Below are 18,658 nucleotides of genomic sequence, written 5' to 3'. Positions count from 1 at the left end.
GTACATAATAAGATGTGGATGGTTGGATGAATATCGTATTTATACTACGTAAAACTAAAACTCAAGCACTTTTACAATAAAACTAAAACTAAGTAGAAGTTCCTCCAAACTAACATCATTGTGTGAAATCTCAAAGGTCTTTATTGGATTATTGTCCATTTAGCACTTTGACCAAGAGAAACCTTCAGTTCCGGATGGAGGACGGGTGGCACGAGCTCAATGATAAAAAGCTTAACACCTCTTATTTTACTTTTTCACTATTTTGAAATACAAAAAAGATCCAAATCCAAAATGCAAAGGTCATATCCAAAACCTCAATCATCATATCCCCTCTCTCTCTCACTTCACACCTCCCTCTGCTCTGCTGCCAGGGAAGTGTTCAGTTCTTTCTACTGTACCTTTTATGGCAACAGAGCGCCTCTTCTGGATGAAATAACTACCTAAAAATCTCAAAGCAACTCCCCTAGAGAGGGGAGGCAGGAGGGGTGACCTTAAGGAGGTAGTAAATTTATAAAACCTCATAGCCCCCTTGACGGGGTTTGGGGGTGGGGCCCTACTAAACCAATAGCGAATAACAAACCCTTTTCTGCTCCCTCGAGAACCTTAATTCACTCATATCCTGCCAAGCCTCATCAGTTGCCAACGCATATTGTATCTAAGAAGTGTGGCAAATTGATACATGTAGCTAAAGATCTTGCATCCGACATCTCCGGCTGAACAGTTACAGGTCTGATTTTAGATTTTATATTTTAATAAGTAAAAAGAAGGTCTATTAATTCAATAAGGCTATGTTAATACCGTGTATCAATGGTTAATTCTGAGTAGAAGGTTCCATCAAAATAATTATTATTTATTTCAAGCTATTTTAGCTCTTTCTCAATCTTCAAAAAGAAATTAATTCCGTTCTAGTAAGATGAAAAAAATAAAAAAAATAAAAAGAAAGTGTGGGAAAAAAATGACAATATCAATTTGAAAGAAATGATAGAAGCGGGAGTTCATTTTAGTTATGAGAGAGAGGAAGAACAAAGAAGTTTTGATGAGTGTTCCGCTCCTTAGTGAGAGAGGAAGAGTGTTGAGTAGGGAAGCTATAGTTGTTCCACCAAGCGGGTTTTTTTTAGAATCTAGAATACCGACTAGAGGTGGTCAATAGGGGATTTTAACTAAAATTACAAACACTTGAAAATTTAATTAGTAACACAAGTGAGCTCAGATATCTAGCAAAGCCTATCACTAGTAGGGGTTTGCAACCTAGGATGACACGAAGCAATTCAATCTTTACGAAAGTAAATTACACAAAGCAAATTGTAAGAATTAGATTGTGCAAAGAAATAATCGGGCATGGGACAATAATTTTTCTTGTGGTGTCAATGACTTATTGCTGGTCACTCCTAATCCACATTCAGGTGGATTCATAGTTTCAACCACTCCTCTATCAAGTTTTCTCTTGATCTTAAGCTGGCTTGAATCAATAAACTCCTCCAAATCTCGATTTCACTAGAGTTGCTCTTAACCACTCCAGTGAGATGAACAAAATGACCTCTCACAATCAAACTGGAGCTCCTCCACAATCTTCCTTGAGAGGGCTCAACAGTTTCACCTTCTCTGAGAGCCGTCCAGGGAGCGGCAACTCCCAAAAGTAACAAGTCGATGACGCTTGCTTGAAGACTTCCTAGTGCCACAAAGCTCAAACTCTCTCTCTCTCTATATATATATATATATATACTTTACAAGACAAAGATAATTCTATAGAAGCAATGAAAGTTGAGTCTGGTTCATCTAAAAGAAGAAGAGGTCCAGAAATTAAAATTGAAGGAGAAAAAAAGACCTTCTAGAATGTCAGGAACTTGGCCACCAGAAAAGGAAGAACCTGCATATAGCTATATACCTGGACAATATAAATATATGGGTTCAAAAGGAAGATAATTTGAAAGGATAGTTCAATTTCAGAATTACAGAAGTGATGGTGCTATATTAAATTTAGCAGCACATGATTCTATAGATGGACCTAATATAATCAGTATATGAAAAGGATTAATAGTGCAAAAATACATACAGAATCAGTATAATATTGGAAATAAAGTAGAAGATATGCTTATATATTTAGAAACATTTTTAGGAGAATCAGCTAAGGTTTTTTGGGAACAATGGATACCACTACATGGAAACAAGAGCGGAAAAAATTCGAAATTCAAAACACAAATTCAAAATCTCGAGTTACTATTCACGACACTATTCAAATTCACGGCACTATTCAAAATATGAGGTACTATTCAAATTTAGAATATGAATAGTGCAAGAGCACTCACCAGGGAGTGGATCAGGCACCCAAATTTATTACTATTCAAGGCACTACTATGCTTATATGGTGGGTGGAGCACTAGGTGATTTAAGGTGATCATGTGTGGATATTATGACTGTGGATTCCGTGATTATTATGTGCGTGATTAGTGAATATGCAGAGTATGGGTATGCGTGCTTCTCAGGATCTTGGCAGGTTGGCGAGACCAAAAATTCAGCCGGTCGTGAAACTATGCTTGTGTAAATACTACTCGGTACTCACCGCATGCATCGCTAGCTCGTTTCAGAACCAGGCCAACCCGATCTTCTCCCAAGCTAACCCCGGCCACGCGCACACAGGACTCAGGCTCTACCGTCTCCCCAGGCAGTTCCACCCGAAGGGAACACTTCTCTGCGGACACATGGCTCTCTTAGACGCCTCTCCCTGGGCTAAACGAGAGCAACTCAACGCAGAGGTTTCTCCTCTAGGGTCCCTAGCATAGAGATATCACCCCATATGAATGAGCTCAAAGGAAAGCAGGGAAAATCTCAGGAAAGCTTAATCCATTTCCACAGAGCAAACTTACATACGGCTTTCCCTTTTGGGAAACCCCAAGCACTTACACAACCTTAGGGATTACCTTACAAACGCGGGACGATCATGGCTTCTCCCTTATTTCTATATTACAATGGGAGTGAGATGGCTACTAATTAGGTGGAGTGGTGGTGGATACGCTCTGAGTATTCAGCAGTCGGTGTCTTCTCTTCTCTTCTTGTTCCGTCTCTCTTCTTCTTCTGGCGATGAGTGCGTGCGCCTGGCTTCTCCTTTTATAGACGGGAGGAGCCTTCTGGCTTAAGGAAGCGCCTGGACACCCGGTGTCTTCAATTATTCTCCTTTAATGTTGTCTGGACAGCTGGACGGCGCTGCTGCCTTCAATAATTGTCCTGACTTCAGTAGAATTTACTGTTCTAATTACTGTTTATTTCTTTTGCCTTGTCCACTTCTGCACAACTTTCTTCACGTGATATTTCCTGAAGATATTCGGGGGTATAGTCTTCCACGCCCAAATGATTGATGTCGCAGACATCAAGCAAACACTCTGGCTTGTGATACCAGTATAGTGGAACATGAAAGCGGAAAAAATTCAAAAATTCAAGCTGCAAATTCAAAATCTCAAGTTACTATTCACGACACTTCAAATTCAGCTGAAACTATTCAAATTCGCGGCACTATTCAAAATACGAGGTACTATTCAAATTCAGAATATGAACAGTGCAAGAGCACTCACCAGGGAGTGCATCAGGCACCCAAATTTGTTACTATTCAAGGCATTACTATGCTTATATGGTGGGTAGAGCACTAGGTGATTTATGGTGATCGTACGTGGATGGTGGAGTGCGTGGATATTATGACCGTGGAGTGCGTGATTATTATGTGCGTGATTAGTGAATATGCAGAGTATGGGTATGTGTGCTTATCAGGATCTTGGCAGGTTGGCGAGACCAAAAATTCAGCCAGTCGTGAAACTATGCTTGTGTAAATCCTACTCGGTACTCACCGCATGCATCGCTAGCTCGCTTCAGAACCAGGCCAACCCGGTCTTCTCCCAAGCTAACCCCGGCCACGCGCACACAGGACTCAGGCTCTACCGTCTCCCCAGGCAGTTCCACCCGAAGGGAACACTTCTCTGCGGACACAGGGCTCTCTCAGACGCCTCTCCCTGGGATAAACGAGAGCAACTCAACACAAAGGTTTCTCCTCTAGGGTCCCTAGCGTAGAGACATCAACCCATATGAATGAGCTCAAAGGAAAGCAGGAAAAATCTCAGGAAAGCTTAATCCATTTCCACATAGCAAACTTACATACGGCTTTCTCTTTCGGGAAACCCCAAGCACTTACACAACCTTAGGGATTACCTTACAAACGCGGGACGATGACAGCTTCTCCCTTATTTCTATATTACAATGGGAGTGAGGTGGCTACTAATTAGGTGGAGTGGTGGTGGATGCGCTCTGAGTATTCGGCGGTCGGTGTCTTCGCTCCTCTTCTTGGTCCGGCGATGAATGTGTGCATCTGGCTTCTCCTTTTATAGACGGGAGGAGCCTTCGGGCTTAAGGAAGCGCCTGGACACCCGGCATCTTCAATTATTCTCCTTTACTGTTGCCTGCACAGCTGGACGGCGCTGCTGCCTTCAATAATTGTCCTGGCTACAATAGAATTTACTGTTCTAATTACTGTTTATTCCTTTTGCCTTGTCCACTTTCGCACAACAGTCTTCACGTGATATTCCCTGGATATATTCGGGGGTATAGTCTTCCACGCCTGAATGATTGATGTCGTAGACGTCAAGCAACCACTATTGGCTTATATACACACACACACACACACACACACACACACACACACACACACACACACACACACACACACACACACACACCGGCAAAAATAGAAAGGGAATATATCAGGTGCAAACCAACATCATCGTGCAAACTATGCAAATAAACTTCAATCTGGGCCATTGGATCAACATCCAAGGGAAGGGGCGCATGGGGTGGGAGGGGGATTTGCAAAAGTGTGATTACTCAATCCAAGGGCGGACGGTTAGTTGTAAAATTACCGAATCCTGCTATGCCCCTTAGATGTTGATCGACCCAGATTGAAGTTTGAACGGAGAAATTGGTTTACACCTGATATATTCCCAAATAGAAAAGTCCTATCTTATACCTATGTCTTGAGCTTATCCTTTTAATATCATCTCCAAGTACTCTTCACGACATCAATGTAAACTCATCTTCTCTTGGACCAACCTATACTCATTTCTTCTCAAGAAATTGTTAGTCCACATATGTTATCGTCAATTACCAAAACTCGAATTAGGGACCTGGATACTTTCACTTTTAACTTTCCCAAAGCAACTTTTTTTGCGGTTCACATTATTTTTGTGTTCCCCCTACTCTAGCAGTGTCTCCTTTTCCACCTAATATGGATGGGTGTTGCAAGGCTCTGCATGCGGCGTGAAATCTCCATGGATGGATCGGATGTTGCAAGGCAGTACATGCGGCGTGAAAAAACTGACTAGACCGTGAAGTGAGTGATCCATGACAGGACGCAAATCACACAAAGAAGGCGCAGATAAGAATCCCGAGCAGCGGATAAGGCCATGCAGCACGGCTAACCGATGGAGAAGATGACGATAAGCTCGCTGCTGCTTACACCACAGCTCGATCGAGCCATCCAATCAATCGGCGAATTAGCCATCGCATCCACCACAGTACACATTCTCAGATGGAACAAACAAACCAGCCGCACGGGCGCTGCCGCCGTTCTGCCGGCGTCCCAGTCAGCCGTCCTCCCGGGTCCCGGCCGGCCCCCCCACGACGGCGACGCGCGGAGGAGACGATCACCGGCGCGCGTCCGAACGTGCGGCGCCATGGCGTCCAGGTCGCCGGGGCCGGCGACGCGGAGAAACGCCGCGAGCGAGGTCCACAAATAAAGAAAAGGAAAAGAAGCCGGCCGGCGAAGAATCAAGGCAGACCTTTCGATCTGCCTGTGCGCGCGTGGCCACTCATGGCGCATCGTCGTGCGGTCGGCGACGTACGCGTCGGTATGGGCTCCGGAGGCATCGAGATCAGAGATGAGCCGCCGGTGGCCACAAGCCAGCCGGCCGGCCGGCCGGTGCAAGAGGACATGGCCTGCCTTTTCGGGATCACCGGAAAAACCTCAAGCGCCGGTGGCTCTTGGGAGGCTTCTAGGTTTCAGGGGATGCGCGTCCTGTCGTGTCAGGCGATCGTGTTCAGACGCTCCGTCAGATATTTTCTCTGCAGATTCCTGAGCTTCTGCGAGCTCGTTCGTCCTCCTGCAAATGGGCTAAGCAAATTGAAGGGGAACACAGGATGCTTGCCCATCATCTGTCTGTCTATAGAAAAATGTAAGAACGAAGGGGAACATTCCTGAGCTTTTGCGAGCTCGTTCAGATAATAAGCATAGTTAATTTAGATGCAGCGTGAGAGGTTACTTTAGATTGAGGGCAGGGGTTGGTAGTTTCGCTACCATAGAAACCTGCTTTATCAATGTTTGCTCTAGGTTAACTCGTAATAGACTAAATGGATGAAAATTAGGAGCAGGCAAAGATAAGAACTTCTTCAGCACTCCCTCCGAATAATTATTCCTTTAGACAACGACATAGTTACCAAGACATTAATTTGACATTATATTAATAAGCACGTTCAAAATATAACGATCGATATTTTGAAACTATATTTGAAGATGAATCTAGCAGTACCACTGTTAAAAGTTAATTTGAAATATTTAAGAGCATCTCCAAGAGCTCTCGTATATTTGATGAGTTAACTAAAAGAAGAGAAACTTTATCAAAACTCGGATCCAATAAACTCTGTATTTTGCCGCCCCTCCTTCCTAGGCTGCCCCCGAGCGCCGGCGGCGGCGAGCACCGCCCCCGTCCCCGCCATCCCGGGCCGCTGCTCTTCCCCTCCGCTCGGCCTCCCCATCCCACGGCTTCCCTTTCGACGCGGCCCGCCACCACGGCTCCTCCCCTCTGGCGCGGTGGCCCCCGCGGATCCTCCCCCGCCGGCGTGGCTGGCTGCCGCTAGTCCTCCCTGCTGGTGCGGAATGGGTTCCCCTCATGCCGAGGATGCTCGTCGGCCTCTTGTTTCTCGCAGGAACCTCGCCGCCGGCGAGGAATCAGCCGGTCAAATTGGCGAGCGGTCGATTTTGACCCTGGCACTAGGAGGCAGAGGAGGAAGAGAGTTGTGCTCACGGCTGGTTTTAGAGAAGCTATTGGATTTTATCACTTTTTTTGCTAGCTATTTCTATTTACATAAGCTAAATTGGAATTTTAGCTACTCATAGTTACAAGAGCTCTTGGAGATGCTCCAAGAAGATATTGATGATCATAATTAAAATTGAATCATAACCATAGAATTGGTTTAGATCTTTTTCCTCTCTTTTGTGGTAAGAACGAAGGGGAACTAAAAATGATGCACGACTATGTTTTGTAGTAATAGAAAATGGTTGTGGATGCCGGAATTTATTTCTATATATTATCTAAAAAATAACTAAAACTAAATGTCATAATAGTCGTAACTTATTTCTATCAATCGGACAACTCTAATCAGTCATTGGATTTGATATTTTTCCTAATAAACTACCCATCTCATCTCTACCATTATGAAAATAGACTAAAATAACCCCTTTAACATGTACTATCTAAATTACCCACATGTATCACTATAAAAAAAATCTAAAATAACCCCCCTGATCTCTGTGTAAACTATCCATATATGGCATTATAAAAATAATGCAAACAACATCCTAAATTTGCATATAAATATCCAATTATATATTTTTTTCGAACCTAGGCTAACCCCATTTCCATTACCAAGAACCTAAATACCACGAGTCTTACTAGAGTTTTTAGACAGATGGTGAGAGCAGAAAGAGATGGATGATCAGCAACAAGAAAGGAAACACCACCACCTAACTTTTCAGGTTGGGGGTGTAACCAACACTGATCAAACAACAGTCCTGAGATTCCTAAGAGAGCCTCCAACGCCAACATCTTCAAACCTTTAGTCCTCCTCTTTATCAGTCTCCTCTGGTCGAGCAGGAAGCAAGAGTGGGGTGTTGGGGATCGAGTCCTCCAAGACAGCTGAGAGAGATATAGAGAGAGCTGAAGACACAATGAAAGCTCAAGAGAGAGAGTCCCCTTGACCTATTGGGTTGGCTATATATATATATATATATATATATATATATATATAGGAGCTGAGAGTGGTGGCAATTTGTCTCTGACCCTTGGTGAGTACAAGATTTACAAATAGGCCCTTGGGCCGCCACATGAGGCCCAATTACAACATGGGTTGGGCCATTCCCCCAACACGGGGCTGGACGGGCCAGCTTTTGAAAGCAGCCACCGCCAAAGCAAGCACTCAGGTTGCCCTCAGGAAGGACATGACGCAATGGCACCATCGACGCTGTCCTAAGAAGGAATAGGTTTTCACCCGCATCATCACTATAGTGAAACGAAATGGCCGGCACTGCCAGCCCCACCACCATGACGCTATTGGGGAACCTCGCAAAGTCGCAGTCAACGACGCCACCACGACAATGCTGACATACGCCCAAGCAAACCGTTGTCGGCCACACCACCATGGCGCCGTTGACACACCATCGCACCGATCGCGGCGTTGTGCAGCAATGGTCGAGGCCAAGAAGGTCGAACCCGTGCAGCTCGAGAGGAGGAAGAGCCACCCTTCCCCACCGCACGGCCGCCAGCCACATGCTGTTTTGGCAGTAGTAGGGGAACACAAGCTCGAGCATAGGTCGAGCAGAACATCGGTGTGCCGAAGCGTCTCCTGTCCTTGACGCCTGCATAGGCTAATATAAGAAGCCACCACGGGGGCGCCGCGCGCGCGAGCCGCCCTGAAGGTGCCGAGTCGCGAGCAGCGTGGCCAACCACGCGCCCCAGCCAATCCGCGAAGGCCGAGGCCCAGCCAGACCGGCAGACGGATCAGGGACCACCGGCGCCGGGTCTGCTCCCCACGGCGAAGGACGGCGGCGGCGGCTAGCAGCGAGCACGCAAACACTAGAAAGAGGGAAATCCACAAGGGGAAGAGGAAGAGGAGGGGAGGAGATGGATGCGCCCGCCGCCACCCTCATCGCAGCCGGTGGACTTCCACCGGCGGTGAGGCGGAGGGGAGGTAGGAGCGGGGTGCTTGGTTGGTGGTGGCGGCGCCGCCCGAGTCGCCCTAAGGGCGATGCGGGGGGCATGAGCTTTGTTTGGTTCCCGATCAAAATTAACCACAAAATAAATCTGGATCTGAATTATATAACTATAATAAAATATTAAAGTGCATCAATATAAAATTCTATATTACTATTTATATCATTATCAGTATATTATTTATATTATTTTTTATATAAAAATGCTACTCACGATATGTGACATCATGTATTATTGTATAATGGAAGAGATAAGAATATCAATTCACAAACAAATAGTTCAATTAAATATATATCAAACGCATATGGAGGTGTGTTGCAAAGTAAAATCGGTTGCAACTAGATAATGATAAATATGTATTTTAGAGTATATATTAGAATATTTATTATATCAAAGAGGACATGACATAGACAATTATAATTATTAGCTATAAATCTTATTCTTATAATAATTATAATTAATCCGTGCAGGAGTATGAATTGATAGGCTAGTTAAATTAATCGGCGAGTAAATTGCACCCTAGATCCCCAAACTTGTCCCGAGATTTCGGTTAGGTCCCTAAACTCTCAAATCGTGAATTTGGGTCCCTAAACTCTGTTAAGTGTTTCATCTAAGGTCCCAAACACGTCACACAACCGTCTGAATCCGACGTGGCATGTCATATGGCGCCATAGTGGCAATTTTTTTTGCAAAAATAACCCTACATATTTTTGTCTTCTCACATTTGCTCATTTCTCCCTCCCTCTCCAATCTCTCTCTCACTCTCCTCCCATCTTCTCGGCCTGCATTCCGCTGAGTCAAGCACCTCTAGGGGTGACCATGGAGGAGGACAGCGCTGGATCTAGCCGCGCGGCAAGGGAGGAGGCCTGCGCGGCCAAGGAGGCGGGAGGCGGCCACGGAGGGCGGTGGCGCGGCAGGCAAGGCCACGAATGCACCCTTCACGTTCTCGGAGGCGACTATGGAGGAGGGTGGCGCGGCTGTGGAGGGCGGCGGTCCGGCCATAGAGGGTGGCGGTGCGGCCACCAAGGCAGCAGCGAGGGCACGGAGGCGACCATGGAGGAGATTGGCGGCACGGCCATGGAGGCGGCCTGCGTGCCCACCGGGGCGGCAGGCGAGGGCATGGAGGCCCGCGCGTCCTCGGAGGCAAGCATGGAGGAGGGCGGCGGTCCGGCCATGGAGGGCAGCGGCGCGGCCACCGGGGCAGCAGGCGAGGGCACAGAGGAGAGCATGGAGGAGATCGGCGGCGCGGCCATGGAGGCGCCCCGCGTGCCCGCTGGGGCGGCAGGTGAGGGCATGGAGGCGCCCCACGCGTCCTCGGAGGCGAGCATGGAGGAGGGCGCCGCCGCCGTGGAAGGCGGCAGTCCGGCCATGGGGGGCGGCGGCACGGCCACTCCCCATTCTCGAAGTGCGCGGGCGTCACCGTCCGGCGGACCGCCTTGCCGCAGTACCCCTCACGCGCACGGGAAGGCGACGGGAGGCACAGGAGGAGGGCGCGCCGAGGGTGGGAACGGCGGCGGCGCGTTTCTCACTAAAGGGGCGGCGGGGAGGGATTGGAGACGGAGGAAGAAAAGAGCAAATACGAGAAGAGAAAACTATGCAGGGTTATTTTTGCAAAAAATTTACCACTGTGGTACCACATGGCATGCCACGTCGGATTCAGAGCTTGTGTGGCGTGTTTGGGGCCTCAGATGAAACACTAAACAGAGTTTAGGAACCCAGATGCACGATTTGAGAGTTCATGGACCCAACCAAAATCTCAGGACAAATTTGGGGACCTGGTGTACAATTTACTCTTAATCAGCAGTCAACAATCACGCCACGACGGTGACATGCCGGAGGACTCGACGGCACTATGATGGCCCCGGCGAGGCAGTGACACGGTCGACACCTCTGCCGGCGCGGCAGCCTCCAGGTCGGCGGCGCGGCAGAGAAACGCGGCGAGGTCCACATGAAAAAGAGCACGGTACGGTGAAAAATTGAGGAGCTCCTAAGGGCAGCATTTCACCGGAGAAGAACGGATTGCCACGGTGCTCGGCCGCACGTCGCCGGTCTGGAGTCCGGAGGCATCTGGATGAGCCGCGAGCGGCCGCAGGCCGGCCCGGCACAAGAGTACATATAGATCGCCCGCCTTTTTATCGGGGTCACCAAAATTTTCAGTGGATGAGCGTCCTGTCGTGTCAGGCGATCGTGTTCAGGCGCTTCGTCAGATATCTGTTCATTCCCTGTGCCTTTTGCAAGTTTCCTCATGAGTCTGGATTGGTCTGTTTCAAGTGATCTTCCATGTACATAAATAGCGGAGCAGCCAATCAAAATTCCCCTTCTGAACTTTGGCCTATATCCTGATATGACAACGCAACATGACTGTCTTCGAAACGGACTCGCATTCTAACCGACAGTTCTTGCCAATAGTTGATGTGCAGAGACACAAAAGCAACACGAACAAGCATGGTCAAAGCAATTGTTTTCTGAAAAACTTATTAGATTTAGGTTCAACTTGGATGTGCTGCTGACCTACCGGAAGTTCTGGGTTGAAAACGGACCATGGTTCTCTATCTTGATTCTTGAACCCAGAGGTCATTCCGACCTTTATAGGAATATATTCAAGATTCAACCCGGAGCTTTATAGTTTCTCCTTCATAGAGACGTCCCAAATTCAACCGTTATCGTACTATACTAAGTGAATCTTTATCAAAAAGATCTTCTAGGAAAGATCAAGAGATTTCACCATTAGCATTACGGATCTGAGGAAGATCAACCAAGAAAAGGGATGAACTTGGAGGAGAGACCCACAAAATAGAAGTGCTCGTGAGAGAAGGCTTGATGCAAGACATTCAAGGGATATTCTTTCACGTCCTAACACCGGGACCATCCAAGAAATCCAAGCAAAACTGCAGACTAAACGCGAGGCACAAAATAAAATCCAAGAAAAAGAGCTCCGAAAATCATGAATGAGGTAAAGAGAGAAACTCCTACATGTATCTTGAGCCAAGAAACATGCCTCGCTCCACCTTCTCCTCAACCTCAAGACGTCTTCAAGTTCTTCTTCATGCTCCAGCCACCAGGCCGCCTCTTGAGTTAAACTCGACACACCCACATTGACTCATTTACCTTCACCATCTTGCTGTTTTATGTCTCTTTCTGTCTTGCATATATAGTTGCACCCTCCATCTGAGCGACGCGGATCGCCTGTGAATCAGTACGTCCGGCCTTGCATTATTATCCCTTCGTCCAACTCTCTACCCACACCCTTCAAACTGTTGGTGGCCCTTGCTTGACTTACATCGCCTCGCTGTCAAGCGCCATGCTGCATCTACACATCATGAGCCAAGAAACGCCCCTCTACCACCATCCTCCACTCAAACACTCTACATTCGGTTAGCCATAAACACAAACATGCATATATGAAATATTCTATGCTATGCAACCGAAAGCTCAAATTAATCTTTATTTCTCAGATCATGTCGATTACTCATCGGCCAAATGTTAATTACACAAAAGGACATATCAACTTGTATCTATCCCATTATTTGTCCGGTCAAAAGCATGTGAAGTAAATTTCATCCTGCTGCAAACAAGTGAAGCAAATTGATGGTAGATCTCTGGAACTATATTCATGCACTGGTTCATTCTTTGCTTTTTTTTTCTCCTGAAAGGGTCAAGGCAAGACTTAGATGCCTCTAATAGAAGTTTAAGTGCACATCATGTCCAAATTTCCAGATAAACATCTAATTGTAGTATGCCATCTGTTTTAAGTATGGAACCCACTTTCCCTCTATAAGCTAGATTTTAAAGAAGAGATAGAACTCTCTCTCTCTCTCTCTCTCTCTCTCTCTCTCTCTCTCTCTCTCTCTCTCTCTCTCTCTCTCTCTCGTATAAGCAAAATAATGAGTTGAATTCTTATGGGCTAGCCGATGTGTCATTGTTGGAGGAGTCCTTATAGTGTTGGTAGTGATATTTGTGAGCAGGAGTAGCATTAAATGAAGAAGGGTAAAAGGGTGGATGACACCACACAAATTGTGTTACGTTTCCTTTTGTCAAATGTTGCATGACAAAGATGAAGTGTAGGCACCGGGTCATGTTATAGAGTCAGCAGTCTGGTCCCCTCCCCCACCTCCCTCTGTGCAAATGCACAAATCTAGCGCTTGCTCGATGTGTGAAGATTATGAACTGGCAAATCATATCTCGTGACATGTGGATCCAATGGTTAGCAGAGGTATATTATTTATTCCGTAGATTTGTCCAGTCAAATTATATATGCTGTGGTAGTGGGAAATTAAATTGGTTTAGGAAAGCATAGCTAAAACAATTTACTCTCAATCCGTCTGCACGTGTTCAAAGGCTTTGTAAAAGCAGAAATTTTACTCGTCCATGTGAGCTTTAAACTATACATTGTGCCTATCTCTATCCAAAGTAGTGTTTCCATTTTGGAATGCCTGGGACATTCCAGGGATCCAGCAACTAGAGATATTAGATTTTGGAACTTACCAGCACAAAAGCCACTTCATCTTAGAGCAAGTATTATAGAGGCTGTAAGTAGGCTGAATCCTATGTGGAGAAGAGAGAGAAAAGAAGAGAGAGAGAAAAAAAAAGCGGGCGTCTTGCTCACTACGGGATGCGCCTGATTTGCCGTGTGCCTAATACACACGGCAAAGGCCGTAATACACACGGCAAATTGTTTGCCGTGTGTAACACACGGCAAACTGTTTGCCGTGTGTCGCTTGTCGGGCACACGGCGTAGCTTTTGCCGTGTGCTGGCACTGGCTCACGGCAAAAATTTTGGAATATATAAAAAAAAGCCACCACGTCTGCCGCCGCCACCAGCCGCCGCCCTGCAACAGCCCCGGCCGCACCCCCGTTGCGCCGCCCGTGGGCCGTCGAGGGAAGGCCGGAGCCGCGCCGTCGCTGTTGCTCTCGGGGAGAGGCGGTGCCGCCAGCTCCGCCGCTCACCATGGCCGTGGAGGGAGGGAAGGACGCCGTCGGGCTGGATCTGCCGCCACGGGGCTGGATCCGCCGCGCCGCCGCCCATGGGGACGGATCCGCCCGCCACGGGGCTGGATCCGCCCGCGCCGCCGCCGTCGGGGCCGGACCCCGCTGCGCGCCGCCGGAGGAGCCCGCTGCGTGCCTTACCGTCGCCCCGTTCGCCTTGCCGTCGCCCTGCTGCGCGCCTTGCCGCCGCCGCGCCTTGCCGTCGCGTCGCCGCGCCACGGGGCCGGATCCGCCTGCGCCGTCGCCCGTGGGGCTGGATCCAGCCGCGCCACCACGGCCGCTGGTCGCCCCCGCCGCCGCTGGTGGCACCCGCCGGTTGGGCTGGCCATGAAGTGAGAGAGGGAGAGAGGTGAGGGAGGGGGAGAAATAAGGGAGAGAGAGATTGCGGGGTGAGGGATCGAGTAAATGGGATGGCGGGGGAAGAACTTTGCCGTGTGTCCGGATGGGACACACGGCAAAGTGTTTGATTTGCCGAGTGTCCAGATGGGACACACGGCAAATCAACTGTTTGCCGAGTGTAAAAAAATAAACACACGGCAAATTAACTGTTTGCCGAGTGTATTTTTTTGTCGTGTATTTTTTTTGTTATATTCGATAAATCAGCTCTTTGCCGAGTGCTCGAGATAAAACACTCGGCAAACAAAAAAACACTCGGCAAATCAGCAGTTTCCCGTAGTGGCTTACCGTCGGCTGAGAAAGACGCTGTGACCTCTGCTCGTGGGCTTGATTGTACCCAGCCGCTGGCTTGCAGCCTGCTGCCGGCGTCGAAGCGGGCACATGTCAGAGCATGCAGTCGGCTAGTTCGTTGGGTTATTAACCCTGCCCATATATATCCCCCAGACATCAAGTACACCCTATTAGTAGGGGCTTAACCAGTTTATTAGCACACCTACAAGATAAAATGACACATATATATGCCAATAGAAAGTATCAAAGTTCCTCGGATGCTATATGATCGATAATAAAGGAGAATGTTGCATGTAAACCAGGCCAGTGATAAAGTGACCAAGCAGACACACAGTTTAAAGCAGATCATACTGACATAGTAATAACCATCAGAAGCAAAGTCATGAACGAGTCCCGATGAACACCTTTTGCTCGACCTCTCTCCATGCATATTGCTATTATTTTTAGCTCTAGTACAAGAAACTGAACCAAAACAACAAAGAACAAAAATACATCTAGCAGCCTACTAGCAGCCAGCGACCAATGTTTTTTATAGCCCCAGCACACAGAAAAAACCTATTACTCAAAACTGAAACTCCTCACACTACATGCAATAATTATATCCTAGCTATATTCTAGCTAGATGGTAATCTCACGATTTTGCCTTATTACTTCCCTCGCTCGTGATCTTCTCGCTCCTATCATCTCAACTCTTCCCCCTCTCTCTGATCTCTCTCACATACACGAACGAATCACATGACTCGAATAGTGACACGGGTTACACTGGCACCACGAACAAGAAGCCAAAAAAACACTACAGCGCGGAAGGTAGACGACGGTAACACTAACAATCAAAGGCACCGGCCTAGCTGCTGCAAAAGGCCTATACGGTGCTGGTCGTCGTGCGTGCCTGGTGTGTAGAGGTAGATCGATCATCATCAGCTCCGGACAAGCCCGCAGGACAGCGTCATGAGCAGCATGGCGGCATCCGTGATCTCGTCCTGCTGCACCGGCAGGCCCGGCGACGCTCGGAAGCTGCAGGAAGCAGCGGCGGCAGATGGGGGAGCTGGTGGGCTCCTGCTCCAGCTGAGGAGCCCAATGTTGTCGACGAGGTCCCTGCTGCTCGGACCGGCGTCATCAGCAACCTCGGCGGCGGGCTGGACGACGGCCTTGTGAGCGGCAGCAGGAGGGGCGGCGGCGCCAGCGTGATCCTGGACCACCTTGCCCCGTTTCTTGAACGGCAGCGACCGGTCCAGGTCCCCTCTCTTCTCCTTCTTCACCTTCGGGTGTGCTGGTGCGGCCATGGCGCCCCTGGGCGTGGCCGTGGCTGCTTTGGCGCCGTCGGCCGGCACCGGCCCTGATCCGCCACCGCCGGAGGCCATCATCGCCCGCCGCGCCTTCCGCTGCCTGATGCCGCACGCGTTGCACAGCGACTGCACCATGCAAAACAAGCGCTACAGAGTCATGGGTTTGCAAATCATGGCTCTCTAACAATCGTACAAAGTTGCAAGGACCACGAGTTCCAAGAGGGAACAAGCAAGCAGCAGCTAACGGTTGTTCCTACCTTGGGGCCGCAAGGACCACTCCTCCACAAGGGCGTCTTGGTGGTGTTGCAGTCGGAGCACACCCTAATAACACCCAGATTTGGCTGGCCACCCATGCTCATCATGTCCTCGTACCCTTGCGCCTTCCTCCTGGGCTTCTTCGCCGCCGCACCAGGATCGGCGGTCGCCTTCCTCGTGATCCTCATCTTGGCCGGCGGCGTCCAGCTTCCGGCAGTCTCAAGTGATCCAACGACCTGCAGCCTCCCCATATCGTATGGATCGTACGAGGACGGCTCGATCATGTCGTCCCGGATGCTCTCCACGGTCGGGAACGGCGTCGCAAAGACACTGGCAGACGATGATCCGCCGATCATCTGATGGCAGAAAGGGGGCATGTTAACCAAGAGTGACCACCAAACTAACATAAACCAAGTGATTTACACATAGAATTGAGAAATTAAATTGAACACGCACTTGTTTAGCTGGTACTTACATGTTGGGGCTCCAGCATAGCTTGATGCTGCTGCCTGAACAAGTGATGATGGCCTTCTGGCGATCCATAGCTCAGGCTGCTCTCGTTGGCGCTACTGCTGCTGCTGATCACAAAGGGGAACAGGATCGGGGGATCCTTGGGGAGGGTGAAGGCCTGGAAGTGGCCTTGGTGGTGGTGGTGGTGATCCTGGTGGTGATCAGCTCCCTCCATGAGAGGGAGGGCAGTGGAGAGCTGGCTCATGTAGATGGCAGACATGGGAGCGAGAGGAACTTGCGCTCGAGATCCCCGGATGGAGCTATGGCTGGCTAGGTAGTAGCAGCTAGCTAGGTGATGATGAGTGAGTGGAGATCAGGATGAGATGTGGAGAGGGGAGCGAGGAGGAGAACGGCAGCAGTGTGTAGCGGGCAATTAATTCGAAGGGATCGGATCAAGAGGAAAAGCGGCGATCATGGACTGCAGGGTGAGGCATGTCCCTTTTATAAAGGGACAAGGAGAGAGGTCTGCCTTTGCTAGGCCGTGTAGATCGTTCGTGTGTGATCCGATCCCTTTCAGACACACACGCATGAGAGAGAGAGAGAGAGAGAGAGAGAGAGAGAGAGAGAGAGAGAGAGATGCAGGGATGAGCATCGGAGGGGAACAGTAAAACACGTCGGCTGCTGTGCAAACACACGTTATTATTCCTAGTCGGGCCACGGGATATGTGATGGGGAGGAGCGAGCGAACGAGGTCGATCTCTCGCTCCAGAGGAGGGACGACGTCGCTGTTGGGAATAAACCCATCGCCGTGACTTGATCATGGCGACGGGGTGTGCGTGTGTTCGTGCCTGGTAGCGTGTGTGCGCGCCAGGGCGTGGTGTGTGTGCGCCGAGCGTGTGGATTGTGCGCGCAGGCGTCGTGTCGTGTTCAGCGTGTGTGCGCTGCGTGTGCGTGCGTCGAGCACGGAGGGCTGTGCACGAGCCAGACCGTGATGCGTGCGTGAACTGGGTGCGCCAGCAAGAGCCAAGCGTGTGTGTGTGCGTGCGCGCGAGGACATGGCGTGGTCGAGCCGAGCGTGTCCGTGCACGCAGAAATGATCGTCGGGCGATCGTTGAAGACCTGGTCGTGCGGGCGATCAGGAGGGAGGAATTGGAGCTGATCAAGCGGAGGATGGTGGCCGTTGAAGCTGTTGAACAAGCCGCATTGGGCGCGGCATCTTCGATCTGTGGAAGCTGCGCGTCAGAGCGCGTCGTATGCGGCACGGCGAAGCTGGCGGGTGCATGGCGGAGTTCCAGGGCAGTGGGTGCGTCGTGGGTGCGACTAACGGGCTATAAAGCTCCGCTGTAACTCCAATTGTACTCCTGCGAGGTGAATTGAAGAGCGGTGTGCATCACCGTGCGTTTGGGCGCAAACTCTCCTCATGTTACTGTTCATCTTCAACCTCCCGCCGCTCGAATTCCGTCGCGTCCGTGCGCTGTTTCGTGGAGTGAGCTGTGCTGTGAGCTTGAGGGTCGTGAGACGCGTCCGCTACGCGCAAGAACCAGAGCCGGCAGTGGCCGGAGGGGTGACTTCACCGTCGACCCCCCACGGCGGAGCTCTATTCGAGCAGAGCGGCGGCGATCGGAGTTCGGGCGGAATTCCAACAATTGGTATCAGAGCCGGTGAGGTTCTGCGGTGATGTCATCACCCCCGGCGCGCTCGGCGACTCCACCACGTCAACGTTCGCGAGGTCGATCTCCACCGAGGAGGCGAATGCGCGAGGTCATCGTCGAGCAGGTGGTCGAGCGGGTGGCGACGTCCGGGTCCGTGAACTATCCGGTGCTAACGCAGGAGGGCTACACGGCATGGTCGATCAAGATGGAGGCCATCCTTGACGCTCAAGGTCTGTGGGAGGCAGTGGCGCCGGCGGCAGACGCGGAGGTCGACGGGCGGAAGAACAAGATGGTTCGGGCTAATCTTCTTCAAGCGTTG

At 49.6% G+C, this 18,658-nt stretch overlaps 2 protein-coding genes and 1 long non-coding RNA gene across 3 annotated transcripts; 1 reads left to right on the top strand and 2 right to left on the bottom strand.

The window, feature by feature from the left end:
• Positions 1-2,826: 2,826 nt before the first annotated feature.
• LOC120705189 lies at positions 2,827-4,589 on the bottom strand. The gene is made up of 2 exons (XR_005687827.1): positions 4,195-4,589; positions 2,827-3,435 (listed from the first exon to the last, which is right to left on the bottom strand). It is a non-coding gene; the product is annotated as an uncharacterized LOC120705189 (long non-coding RNA).
• Positions 4,590-9,842: 5,253 nt separating this feature from the next.
• Positions 9,843-12,195, top strand: LOC120702174 (uncharacterized PE-PGRS family protein PE_PGRS54-like). The gene is made up of 2 exons (XM_039985917.1): positions 9,843-10,428; positions 12,179-12,195. Exons 1-2 carry the CDS (start codon positions 9,843-9,845, stop codon positions 12,193-12,195), a joined length of 603 nt encoding a protein of 200 aa, XP_039841851.1.
• A 2,835-nt stretch (positions 12,196-15,030) lies between these two features.
• On the bottom strand, positions 15,031-17,180 carry LOC120703732 (protein CYTOKININ-RESPONSIVE GATA TRANSCRIPTION FACTOR 1-like). Its single transcript, XM_039987891.1, has 3 exons — positions 16,713-17,180; positions 16,240-16,593; positions 15,031-16,108 (listed from the first exon to the last, which is right to left on the bottom strand). The coding sequence occupies exons 1-3, from the start codon at positions 16,965-16,967 to the stop codon at positions 15,614-15,616; spliced, it is 1,104 nt and encodes a 367-aa protein (XP_039843825.1). The 5' UTR covers positions 16,968-17,180; the 3' UTR covers positions 15,031-15,613.
• Between the last annotated feature and the right edge of the window lie 1,478 nt (positions 17,181-18,658).

Source organism: Panicum virgatum, chromosome 4K (genome assembly GCF_016808335.1).
Source record: "Panicum virgatum strain AP13 chromosome 4K, P.virgatum_v5, whole genome shotgun sequence".
In the NCBI taxonomy this organism is placed as follows: domain Eukaryota; kingdom Viridiplantae; phylum Streptophyta; class Magnoliopsida; order Poales; family Poaceae; genus Panicum; species Panicum virgatum.
This window is presented reverse-complemented; position numbering and strand designations above follow the sequence as displayed.

Bases quoted from the DNA above. Each gene is read 5' to 3' on its own strand.
- LOC120702174 (XM_039985917.1), top strand. From the start codon at position 9,843: ATGGAGGAGGACAGCGCTGGATCTAGCCGCGCGGCAAGGGAGGAGGCC.
- LOC120703732 (XM_039987891.1), bottom strand. From the start codon at position 16,967: ATGTCTGCCATCTACATGAGCCAGCTCTCCACTGCCCTCCCTCTCATG. The intron at 16,594-16,712 runs GTAAGTACCAGC...TTCTGCCATCAG, and splicing joins CTATGCTGGAGCCCCAACAT to ATGATCGGCGGATCATCGTC. The intron at 16,109-16,239 runs GTAGGAACAACC...TGCATGGTGCAG, and splicing joins GTGGTCCTTGCGGCCCCAAG to TCGCTGTGCAACGCGTGCGG.